The sequence below is a fragment of the Brachypodium distachyon genome, chromosome 1 (genome assembly GCF_000005505.3).
Source record: "Brachypodium distachyon strain Bd21 chromosome 1, Brachypodium_distachyon_v3.0, whole genome shotgun sequence".
Lineage (NCBI taxonomy): Eukaryota > Viridiplantae > Streptophyta > Magnoliopsida > Poales > Poaceae > Brachypodium > Brachypodium distachyon.
Window position 1 is genome coordinate 8,036,533 of NC_016131.3, and position 13,356 is coordinate 8,049,888.

At 47.3% G+C, this 13,356-nt stretch overlaps 1 protein-coding gene across 1 annotated transcript; it reads right to left on the reverse strand.

Moving 5' to 3' along the window:
• Nucleotides 1-8,194: 8,194 nt before the first annotated feature.
• LOC100837336 (phosphatidylinositol 4-phosphate 5-kinase 1) lies at nucleotides 8,195-12,789 on the reverse strand. Its single transcript, XM_003560673.4, has 8 exons — nucleotides 11,514-12,789; nucleotides 11,241-11,408; nucleotides 10,999-11,164; nucleotides 10,564-10,674; nucleotides 10,299-10,492; nucleotides 10,069-10,199; nucleotides 9,902-9,995; nucleotides 8,195-9,040 (listed from the first exon to the last, which is right to left on the reverse strand). Exons 1-8 carry the CDS (start codon nucleotides 12,524-12,526, stop codon nucleotides 8,731-8,733), a joined length of 2,187 nt encoding a protein of 728 aa, XP_003560721.1. The 5' UTR covers nucleotides 12,527-12,789; the 3' UTR covers nucleotides 8,195-8,730.
• Between the last annotated feature and the right edge of the window lie 567 nt (nucleotides 12,790-13,356).

Here is a 13,356-nt window from a genome sequence, read left to right on the forward strand (position 1 = left end):
GAAGTTCTCTTGCTCATTCTTTTTGAACAACCACCACAGAGCTGGGAGACATCCGCCATAGCGGCCGAAGAGCTTGCCGCGGTCATAGAGGCTCCATGCTAGCATGCTCTTCTGCCGCTGGACGGCGCACCCGCCGCAGGGGGCCTCCGGTTGCTACGTAGTCGCTTCAACGCTGCACACAGCCGGTCATTCCTCTGGAGGTCGATGCTGCATCCCTCGACGGCTGAAATTGTGGTGCCTGATGGATCCCAAAACATGATCTTGACAATCTTTCTTTGCTCCCTTTCGTTTTCGAGGATTTTTATCTTTAAAACCCAATGGTCTACCACCGGATGTAGTTATAGCATTATCTTGCGTGAAGTTGTCATCCGCAATAAGGATTTTCTAGATGTATCTTTTGTTCATGAGATCAGGATGTCTAATACCGGTGCTCATAGTCTAGCTAAGATAACTCTTTCTCTTCACCTGGCCGGTTTTCTTGGCTAGTTAAGCCGATGCTTGTATTTCTATTTCAATTAATGAATAAAGGCAGTGTGTTTCACTAAAAAAATTGGATACTCCGATTGAAGTTGTCCCATTTGTAGGAATATTCCTTCCGGATCCTGAATATTTCTCACAAAATAGCGACGCTAAACCATGCCAACTTCCTAGCGTGTAGCACGTTATTTTTTTTGTTGGACACAAATGAAACTTGTCGGAGCAAAATTATTTTATGCTTTGTTGTTGGCTTGTTGCCACCGTGGATTGTAGATGTTTAGGCTTAGTCCTTTAATCTTGACCATGTTTATGAATTTATGCCCCGTCCGCGTTTATGTCAGGGATTTGGTCTCGCTAACTGTTGGAAAACTATTTTAGTACATGGTTATACATTTATTAATCATAGATGAGTTCTTAGCTGCTGAAAGCCCTTTTTTTTAGCTATAGCTAACTTTTTTTCTTCGCAAAATGCAATTTGAAGTAGTGCATACTATAGCATGCTATAGTATCTAAAGGAGGCCGCCACTAATCCGTTAGCATGCTATTTTAAACTTGCCCCCACAAAACAAACGTCCCCTGATTTTTCTGACTCTTTCTCTCAAACTGCTACTACCGTCATTTACTATTGGGATATATTGACCACCGGTACAAATTTACGTGTGCTTAGGATATACTCACCCTCTTCGCTTGGATAATTCATATAAATTGATGCACTTCAGCCAACTCAAGCTCTTGTTTTTTCCATTAGGTTAGAACTAAATGAGTGTGAGCGGTTACTGACAGTAAAAGAGCCAACAAGAAAGAGAGTACCATAGACGGCTCGGAGACAATTGAAGGTACTTAGGGCCACGCCAGAAGGGAGACCCATTTTGTGTCCGTTTTGGACTCCTTATGGTTCGTTGTCCGTTTTGGATCTGTTACTGCTCCTAACGAGGCCATCCATTATGTCTGCTTTATTGGTCATAAACATGCGGGATAGGAAGAAAAAATGAGCAAAAAGAGGACGAGGGCACTGCAAAAGATGGTGTTCGGCCCGACCCAAACCTGAAGCAAATATGGATCGAAAATGGGTTGCGGCGAAAAAAAAAAGACTCAAACGGACCAAACGGGTTCCCCAGCTGGAGTTGCCCTTAAAACATCTCGATCGGATATTATCCTGCAATACATCGATCGAGGACGTGGCACGCAATGACCATTTTCTTTACGAGGTGGAAATTAACTGTGTGTACAACTGTACATCCTATCCCTGATCAGAACCTGGCATCCTGATAGGATGGAAAAAGAAACTTCTTTGCCCGTTCCAGGCTGCCATGGGCCTCCATGACCAGCTGCCGGCACGATTCGGCGATCTACATGCTCACATGCACAGCACAGGGCTCGAGGACGGAGACCAAGGATGACACAAGGGCGGCAAGGCAACTCCGAGAAGGCAGCCGGCGCTCGCATTTGATGATCGTGTGTGTATATGTCTCTGACACGGCATGCATATCCGCGGCACGCTCGAAACAGTTGCGCGGCAGCGTATTTGCCGATGTGAAAGGGCGTTTGCCTTTGCCTTGCCCAGGCAATGCCCATCTGGTCCGATGCCAATTCTGACCCTCAGAACGACTGAACCTGTGAAGCACTCCTGTGTGGAAGACAGAGTGAGCATCTTATCATATAGTAGTTGTAGCTCCACAGACCACGGAGTTAATAGCAGCTGCAAACTCGTTCGGATCGGTTTAGCCAGATGGAGTAAAGAGGCATGGAAAAACCGCTGCACTGCCGACACTGCCTAGACCTGTCGGTCAATCAGGCAACCAACAAAAGTGGAGATCGGAATTCAGAAACGTCAGGTTTCAGTTAGTAATTATTCAGGTACGGGCCTGGCTATCGGATTGTGATTCAGATCATATGACTTAAGTACAATATTAAATAAGTATACGATATGAAAAAATATATACCATGATATATTTAATAAAACTAATATAAAGAGATGTTGATAGGTATTTTTTTATAAACTTTGCAAATTTGAATTAGGACAAAACTAAGACATCTTATATTTAGAAACATAGGTAGTATCATATTAAAAAAATGTAGTTTGGAATTTCATGTTTGTACTATTTACCATCTCATTTGTCTTTTTTGTTTCTTGAGCTGTGAATCAAACTTTGTCTGAATTGTATGGGTTTAGTCGACACATGTTGTATGAATATTGTCAAGAAAAAATTGTTATTTTTTTAGAAAAAACTTGGAAGGCAGATAAGGGACCTAGTGCACTAGCGACTCAAAGACGTCTTTACAATTGGAATTTAAACAAACTGAACGCTTATACTCCCTCTGATCCAACAAAAAATGTCCCAACTTTGATTAAATTTTAACAAACTTAAAATATCTTTTGTTGGATCGGAGGGAGTATTATTTGTCTTGTGTGACAAATGGGCCTTTTGCCATCTTGCACCAGGGCCCTTTCGTGTCAGGCCGGCCCTGTGGCGGCTTGCTGCCTGGACAAGCCTCTTGGTTACCACCGCTCCTGCCATGGGCGTGCGAGCGGCGTGTGTAGTATGGGGGCCGGCAGAAACAGCTAGCCTAAGCAAGGCCAGGAGGCTGGTGTGTCCCCACCCCCGGATGGGCCTACGGCCTTGTGTCGTCAACACTCTTTTAAAGCTCCTAAGATACGTCCCTTTCGTCAAATGAGGCAGTGTCTCCCCCATACTTGCATTGCACTAAATATAAAAGTGCAACGAGAAAGGGAAAGGGAGAATGAATGAACACTGTATGCATGCATGAGAGAGTCAGAGAGCTACTACACTCTACAGTACAGGTGGTCCTCGTTGCACTCCAGGAATCGGGACCTCCTGCCCGTTATCTCATCTGTTCCCGTAATAATACTTCTATTTTTTGTAAATGAAACATATCTGTTCCACTCGACTGTGCAGTGTGCACGCAACTGAAAATAAAAAAGGAAAAACCGATCGCAATATATCATCGGCCAGATTCCGACAGCAATCTGAACCACATCAGCGGCGATAGATCGATCCATATTGATGCCGCGCGCTCCGTATCGCCATGACACATGACTGACAGGAAACGGCGCAGGCTTGCGCAGAGAGGGGCAAACTGACGTCGCGTGTAGGAAAGAACTTGCGCGGCTGCATGCCACAGGCCCACAGCTAGCTACGATGCTACATAGAAGAAGGGTTTGGACCCTTGCCTACATCTAATCTAGGCCTGTGCTGTGCCAGTGTGCCACTGGCCAGCTAGCTAGCGTATAGCAGCTGCACAGTAGTATGGTACTACCGGACAACTGGTAGCCATGAGTAGCTACTGGAGTATAGCTTGGTAGTAGAACGGTACGCATATGCAACGGGTAGGTCGCTACGTTTTTATGGCACAAAGAAAGGCTCCGGCCAAAGTCCAAAAAGAGCTCCATGTAGGCACAAGATCATCAAAGAGAGGCTGCCTGCAAAGGTAAAGCTGGTGTGCCTATGCATTGCATGGGAGGGGGAGGAGGAATAGAGAAGCATGCATGCAGGTTGCCACCATGTTGGAAGTAGTATATGTGCATCCATGTGGGCAGCACAACGAATTGAATGGCCTTTGCTCGAGCAGTGCTGCTGCAGGCTTAGCTTGGAGCATCAGGTGCTGCATCACGGCTCAAGGTGTGGATCACAACAGGTAGGGTAAAGTGTGTTAAAGATTCTTGGTGGTCAAAAAGGGCAAAGGTTAGGGAGGGTGCCTCTTATTAATGCATTCGGGTTACTCCTACCACTAGCATCTTTGACCCATGCCGCCAAAGCTGATCAGGGTTCTGGATGCAAGGGTGGCTCTGAAGAAAGATGGCTGTAAATCAGTGCGTACAGGTGGGTATGAGGGAAATGTTTACTGCAGGGGCAAGAAGATGCTCTGATCGATGTATCAGCTCAAATCATGTGGTTACCGTAGCTGATGGACCTAGCTACCTGCTGGGTTTCATACTTTGCATTTCAGCTGCAGGAAATGATCAGGGCAGAGGAACTCACCTTCCCAGGCGGCATTGATGCATGGATTCTGAATATAATTTGGGTACGTAATGTGTCATTTTAGATTGTTGCATTTTCAGATAGCACATCCTAGGTATAATCAATAAAGGATGTTCCATATAATAATCTGACAGCATATCTTAATTCTTTGTTTTTCTTCGCTCTAACTAAACCATGTAAAAAAAAGATCAAAATAATGCGGGGGCTGTACGTGCTGAGGAGTGCACGGGCTACACGGCGCTCCCTCCGTTTAATAATTCTTGTCGAAATATTACATGTATCTAGACGTTTTTTAAAAATAAATACATTCATATATGGGACAATTTGAGACGAGAATTTTGAAACGGAGTGAGTACTTCATAGGCTCATGACGTACTCCTTGTTTTCTTGCACTCTAACTAAAAACCCGACCTTATTTAAAAAAAAACACTAAGGCTCGGTTTGGCGGTTGCTGAACTGTGCTGCGCTGAACATATTTTATAATCTGTTATGAAAAAATACACATAAATATAGAAAAAAAAATTGGTTAGCCAAACACGAATGGTGAAAAAAGGGATTTTTTTTGACGAAAAATCACGGCATGCTCTTTATATATCAAAGGAGGACGACCGAGGTCAACCTTGGGAGAAAAATACAGAGTTCAAAAAAACAGAAACTGAAGCAAAAGAAAAGAGAAACAGAAAAATCGAGTTTCGAACAGAAAAAAAAATGATGATAATCCATGCCAAACGGAGCCTAATAACCCAACCCATGAATGTTGGGTTTCTGTTGCATCGAAATCATGCGGGCGATGTACGTGCTGAGTGGTGCTCGGCGTATCATGCATATAGCACAGCTGAGCTCTGAAATTTTAACAATTTATTCATACTAAATTTATACGTATACATATATAAATTGTACTCATACTAGTGTAACGCGCAACCGAGGAGCTCGTGCTCGTGCATGGACAGATCTGGCAATTGCAGTAATCACACGAAGCACGTACTAAGCAGTGCCAGAGCGTCCGCGCCCATGCATGTCCTCCCATGTCTATTAAAGCTTCACGTGAGCTTCTGCATGCATGCTCGATCCCTGCAACGGCAATGCAATGGACGCATGCATCGTGGAAAACTGGACTGTTTGAAGCATACATATTCCGGTGATACATAATATGCATGAGCGCACGACACGGTCACTGCGCAAAGAAAAGAGTATGTGTATACGTTAAAGTTCGTAAGGAAGTCTGCAAGCGTGTGTGTCAGACCCATGCGTGGTGTATAACCAATTTCCACCTTGCTTCATTGAGCCGGCCGCTAAACGGCCGGTATGGCCGGCGTGTACGTACCGCTGCGCGCTTGATCTGCGGCGCGTCCGTGATCACTCATCACTACTCCAATTTTCAAGTTTTTACGCCGTCTCCGTAGTACTGCTGCTATCGGCGGCCATGGCCGGAGAGAGTGCCACGGATAAAGTGCACCAAGATTGAAGAGAGAAGAACAGGACCTGCGTGACACATTTGGTGCCGCCCGGGCCCCGGCCGGAGGACATGCATCCATATATCCATGCGATCGATCAATGCGCACGCCGCCGTACGTGTCCAGTGCTTCCTCCGTTTCTGCTCGGACTTGTCGTTTTAATGCAAATTTACACTAAAATCACGACAAGTATTTAGGAACAGAGGGAGTAATGGACGCCGCGCTTGCTACCTTCCGATGCGTATTTCGTGTGCACCGCCTGTAATTAATCGTCGATGTAACGGGAACCAGGCATGAGAATTGAGAATAAGTTCATTTTTTTGCGAGAAGCTGACTGGATTAACTAACTGAATGCTAAACATAGTCCTAACCTTTTCTGGCAGGCTAATGAAACCGTGAACCGACTCCGGATCGAGAGGAAAATGTTGCTGATGGCGGTCATCAGCCAGGACGAAAGCTGCGCCGACCCCACATGGGCCCACGTTTCCATGACCCCCGGGGCGGCACAACCGGCCGTATCGCGCTCGCCGCAGGGAATCCCTCCCCGTCTCCTTTCCTTTCTATGGAGTCGCAAAAGGCACTCTCCACCGGTCACCCACCCACCGGTCACAACTCACAAGCGCTTCAACAGATTTATACGACTCCCTCTACAAATCCCAGAAACTGGCGTCCAAATCCTAGTAATAGAACCTACTCCCATGCTGACCGCGGTGCGGGTCTACGATCTCCTGACCAAAGCAAACACAATATTATTTCCCCCGGTATGGCCTGGGATTTGCAGAGATCTCACTTTTGCATTTGCAGACACCAGCAGCAGATACGAGCCGGCGGAAAATCAACATATTAAAACGTACCCTACGGCATTACTATCGATAATACTACTATTAATGTAGTGTAGCATCAAACCTCGCGCGGCTAGAGAAAACAAGCATTTGAAATAGATACACTACCGATGTAACCGAATCGTTTGTTTGCTGACCAGGGATCGGGCGACACCGTCCACGAGGAACCCGGGGGATAACAAGAAACAAATTGCAGGCTTCTGCCTGTAAAACAGCGCCGTGCAAAGGGTTTTGCTGACTTGGTGGGCTGGCATGGCATTAGCGAGGAGGCATGGAGTAGTACGGAGTATGTTAAGAGTGGAGATGAGCATACGTGTCTGTAGGGCCGTACGGGAAAGGCTTTGGGCTCTGACATGGACTTTGACCTGGCTTGTCTGCCTAGGTACGATGGATGTGAACAGCAGGATATGGACACAATTGTTGGTACGGCGTACAAAATGGATACCACAGGGAAAGTGTTTGGACGTTGCAATGCACGCAAAGGAGGATGGAAGTAACTGGAAAGATGTTTAAATACGTTCCATTCCTAATGCCTGCACAGATGCTTTCAAATTTAATCAAAACTAAGACATCTTTTATTGGACAGATGGAGTATGAAATGCTGGTAGCGTGGCAACGGCATGTGAAGAACAAACCTTCGTTTCTTGCACCACAGGCCAAGCCCTGATATCCTCACGGCCAAGTGGCACACACCAACAGGTTTGGTTTGCGAAGCCAAAGAGTAAGGAGGCATGGAGAGATACGTAAATGGCTTTGGCTCCCGGGATCAAGCCGGGATTAAAAAAATCATAGATGGAAACCAACAGGTTTTATTTGGGCAAAAAAATCATATTGATAAGTTTCAAAATATCCTGATTATTACAGCTACAACTTTGCGTGAAGAAGATCACAAAGTTCACAATATATTGTCCTTCATACATTTCCCGGTACTTTAATAAATAAAAACTCTACGTACGGACCGCGAAGCAGTTGCTGCGCCTGTGCATGACTCGAGACGCCCATACAGCAGGACTAACGATCTCCCTGTGATCCCATGCGATCCACAATCGGTGTGGCTGATCCAATAATCTTTGAATGGAATAAGCAGTGGATACCGATAAAGAGATTCCAAGTTTGGGCATTATAGGAATGAAAAGGATAGAGAAGATCACCATTCCAATCTAACCATCTGCTGTGCTGAGCTTTCCTTTCTCTTCTTTTCATGCACTCCTCCCCAACCACTTTACCCCACTTCGAATACTCTCTCTCCTCTCTCACTGAGACATCACAGCCTCGGTCACAGGTCAAGGAGAGTTGCAAGCTACCCTACTTTCTCTCTCCAGCCTGCAAAAAGCTATCCAAGAGCCAATAAATACTGGCAAAGGAAGAAGCCAACAACACAAAAGAGAGGGAGGAAGCAGTGCTCAGGGACCCACGGGCATGAAGATGCTGAATTGAATCCATTCTCTGGATCAAAATGTATCTGTACTGATCTCATTATTCACTGCTTGCCGCAGCCTTAAATACCCTCTTTCTGGAAACAAAAATCCCCTATCCCCTTCTTTACATCCAACAGATATATAAAAGGGGGAAATTAAACCTGCGAAAGGAATCCTACCTAAATGAAGAAAAGAAAAGTCCTACCATCGAATCTAGAAGAACCCCACCAAATCACAAAATATACAGATACCTACTCTCCTACTTCGTGGCTGTGCTTCAAAATCCAGCCAATCCAATTCTTGTAGCAAATTCGCCACAAATTGCTTTCGCAACTTAATCTCCCTGCACTGCTGAACGAGGTTCAACGACGTGACCAAGCGGACGTGCTGCTTTTACCAGATCCCTGTTGCAGAAGATGATGGCTGGTAATTACGTGGGGCTCCAGTTACGGCGCAGAAATATCTTGCAAAACCACCTTCGAATTCTTGCAGGTAATCTGTAATCCAAATAGAGTTCACGTTGCATCTTTACCCCATTCTAGCCATCTTCCACAAAAATTCTGCCAATAAAATCTTGAAACCTCTTCGAATAGAGCTTCGGGTCTACGGCAGATATTGAATTGGGGTCCGTCTGTAACGACTTGTAGGCATGCTCAAGCCTTTTGGTGATGTCATAATCCTGGAGAATGTCGATTATACCAAAATACAGGATCACATCATACACTTCGCCAGTCTGGTTTGGGGCCAAGAATCCCCCACCGCCGAGGAGAAATGGGTCAAATTCACTTCTTCTGGACGCTTGCTCCGCCCTTGCTGGCATGTGTGCCCCCAGTCTAATCAATGGCTTCCTGAAATTAAGAAAAAGTTGGCAGACGACATTAGAGAACAAATTAATGGAATGGACTTGATATTGAGTTGTGAAGCATTGGTTGCTTTAAAACTGGAAAGAACAATCATCTCTAATGCAGCTGAGCAAACAGCTAGGTCCCAACAAAGCCCATAAACGCATCCATGTGTAAACCAAATGGAAGGCACTGAAGTTTTGCAGTATGATGACTGCTCAATTTCTTATAAGATGGCTCTGAGACCAGGTACAACTTACATCAGTTGTGGGAGCATAAACCAGGTGTAGGACTCGTGACAAGGCAATAAAGCTCTGCTTTTATGCCCAAGGATGGCTATTCATATACAGAATAGAACCGACTAATTGGGTTTCAGGTTATTGAAGATGCTCTGTCTGCTTCAAGTTGCTAAGATGTCAAGATACTTAACTCTAATCTTCCAAATATTATCTTTAGCAAACAAGTATCTAAACCGATCCTAAGCAGAAAGGTACATAATGTGTCCCTCGTCTGCAAACAAATCTTCATCTTCCATTGGCCATTTGTATCAAAGTTTACTCCCCACACCACAAAAATTTGAAGAATACCAAGGATCAGGGCTTATTTGAAATACTTAATTTCAAAGATATTTTTTAAGAACTTCACTGGAACGAGTTCAAAAGTAATCCTAACAGGGAATGCACCCAAAATGCTCATAACTCACGCCAATTCTCGTACCGTAGGAAGCAAAGGGGTATGCACCTCAAATCAGATAATCTAGATTAGGCTTCCCTTGATTAAGAAAACAACTATTGGCAACATGTCTACTGGAACGAAGACAAGTCAACAAGCAAACAGAACGGGCATATGTTAAGCACATCAACATACCTGCAATCTGGTACCCTATCAAAATCATTATCTGAGAAGCACAGCTCTGGCATGCCACCACCAACTTGAAATGATTCTCTCTTCATTGAAAGCTCTGGTTAAGGATCACTGTTAGGTCAGCCTATATGATCAATCTTTTGAAGGTAAAAAAAAAAGGCAGAACTTACTTGGAGAAGCAGTGAAAGTAGACAAGCCCATCTTTGAGGCAGATACATTATCACAAAAGTGAACTCCCACCAAGAAGCTGTAATCCATAATCCCTTCAGACTCCAAAAATTCACAATCTCTCCGAAGTTGCCTGAAGAATAAAACCCACATAAGTCCACATTAGTAATATGACACTATTTTATTTTATTAGGCAACTTCGATGCCACAACATCAGAAGGATTGAACTTACTGATGCAGATCTCTATACCAAGATCGCCGCAACCGAAATACAAAGTTCAGGTCCAAGTCCTTAAGAGTGGTTGTCTCATCAATCTCTTCTTCAAATTTGTCCGCTGTTCGGCCATAGGATGAACCTTTAAGATCAAAACGACGATGAATCTGATACTCTGAGCAGAATAAATTGCCCATGACAATGAAGCGGACCTGAATAAGTTGTGAAGAATCAGTAACTGATGAAAACATTTTGCACGGAGGAAGTTGCAAATATTGCCCACCTTCTGCCCATTAAGAGGTTTTACACAGTGGACACCATAGAACCTTGTGATTAGTGAGTAATCATATTGACTAACATGTTGGTAGTAGCTAGGCAACATCCGAATCAGCAACTGCACAGGTAAAATAGCAAGGTTGATGAGATAATTTTAACAAACAGTTTTTTTGTAAATCGTTGCGCTTGGCAGAACAATTAGTTTTACCTGGATCATAACAGAAGGACTAAGATATTATTACAAAAAAATAAACATGGCAAATATTTGCAATACTTGAAACTATAAACGAGAAACAGGTGTTTTCCTAATTTAATATCATTTTCAGAGTGAAACTCAAACACTGCAAATTTCATAAGCAATGGAACCTCCAAATACAGCTACCGAACTTCATAGACTTTAAATAGGTACAGTTCATAACAATGGCATGAACAATAATATTACCTTGACTTCTGATTTCTTCACGGTCTTAATCATGAAGCGATCATCTTGGGTGAGGTAAAAGAAGCTTCCGCTTTTCCCAGGCGAAGAGAGCTCCCTCAGGGCATCATTTCCACAGATAGCGAGCATGTAATCCGCCGGATCAACAGCAAACAACTTCCTCAAATGCCTGAAAATATACCAAGACATCAATAACCAAAACTAACCACAGAGTACATTAATTAAAAGGAATGGCAAGCAAGGACCTGAACACCATGGGGCAGTAGTCCTTCCAGCGGAAATCCGGGGAGGAATGCGGCGGTGTGACTTTCGACCCCTCAGGTGGGAACCGCGTCCAGAACTTTTCCCTAGGATCAAAATCCGTCAGTGCCAGCTCCCGGATCGGCACCGCGGCAGATTTACCCACCGAATGCCTGAAAGATGCCCACCATAAACATCCACAAATCGGCAACCTCAATGAAATCCACGCCACATGGCCAACAATTTACCACATCAATAACTAAATAAGCAGCAATCACCTGATGCCCAATTGCAGCTGCAGCATGAGTTCGTAGTTCTTATGCCCCTTCGAGATGGTCTGCCCAGGTCGCTTCCCCTCAGGTGTGGTGGCGGCTGATGACGACCAGCACGGGCCTCCGTTGGCTCCTCGCCGGGTGGTGCTGCGCTGTGTCCGCATATAAGTCGGCCCACCTGCAACGGGAGCGGCCTCCCGATAGAGCATGGACGCCTCGAGCGCGTCCACAATGTCGCAGGTGATGTCTCCCGCTTCGCCCTCCGACTCCCAGATGCAGATCCGGGGCACGGCTGCTGCTTTCTCACCAATCCCCTCAACGGAGGACCTCTTCCGCGCTGCACCCCCGCCCCCCACGCCAACCGGCGGGAAGAAGGTGCCGCTGATGGCTGGCAGGTCCACACAGCTGCGCGGCCAGGAACCGACGTACCGGCTCCCGTCGGGCCAAGTGAACACTCCCGTCCCCCTTGGCACGCCGTTCTCCCAAACCCCGTCGTAGCGGCTCCCGTTGGCCCAGATCAGCACGCCGCGGCCGGAAATCACCCCGCCGCGCCACTCCCCGACGTACTGGTTGCCGGTGGCCCAGACGTAGCGGCCGTGGCCGTCCTGCATGTTGCGGCGCCACTGCCCCTCGTAGTAGTCGCCGTTGGCGTAGCTCTTGGCGCCAGCGCCATGCCGGCGGTCCGCCGCCCAGGCGCCGCGGTAGGTGGCGCCGTCGGGGCCGACGAAGACGCCTTGCCCCTCGATCCGCCCGCCGCGGAACTCCCCCTCGAAGGTTGCACCGGACGGCCACGAGAAACGCCCCTTACCGGACGCCTTCCCACGGCGCCACTCCCCCTCGTACATGCACCCGTCGGCCCACACGTACTTGCCCTTGCCGTGCGGCGCGCCGCCGGCGAACCCACCGCGGTAGACATCCCCATTCGGCAGCGCCTTCTCCACCAACGCCTGGACCCCTTCGCCGTCGTCACCGCCGCCGGCCCCGGCGGCGAGGATCATCGCCGGCGCGACCCGCCTCATCTGCGGGCGCCCCTCACGCCGACGGCATTGCAGATCGGGAGGCTAGGGTTTGCGATTTGGGGGCTTCCTTCCGCTCCTCCTCCTCCTCCTCCCTAAAGCCTCTCTCCCCACCTCCTCCTTTTCGCTTCTACTTTTTTTTTTGTGTGTGTGCGCCCGCAATCTCTCTCGCTGGCAGCTTTGGTCGTTTGATTTGCGCTACCAGCGGTGGTGGAGTACTGGACTGGTCTAGTAGTAGTAGTACTGTGCGTTGCGAGCGTGGAAGGGAAAGGATAGATGGAAGAGTGAGTGAGGAGGGAGGGAGACAGGCGCTTTTACCGTACTGCCCCTGCGGTTGGGGAAATCCGCGGCGTTGCAACGGGAAGGCGCTCCCCGCCCGACCGTATCTGGGATTTCCTGAAAGGGATAGGGCGAGATTACGGTACTACCCCCTAGCTAGGTGGGGCCGGGGTCGGTGGGACCATGGGGTGGCACGAGGCGCGACTCACGAGTAGCCCCCTTCGTCTCCGGATGACACCCGCCGGGTTCGGATCCGGGTCATGGCTTACCAGACCTGGACCCGGCCGCCCGCCCCGTCACCCGAACCCGGACCTGACGTCGGGTCTAAAAAATTCTCGGACCCGGACCCGAGTCGGGTCTCGGGTACCCACGGGTAAACCCGACCCGCTTCACACAAATAAACATCAATGACTACGGTAGGCCAGTAGGTTAGGGTTTTCACAGAAATTGGGCCTCCGGATCGGAACTGGGCCGGACCGCCGGTTTTGACTGGGCCGGATGCATATACTGACATGTGGGGCTGTATTACGAACTGGGTTTCCGGGTTCGGGTTC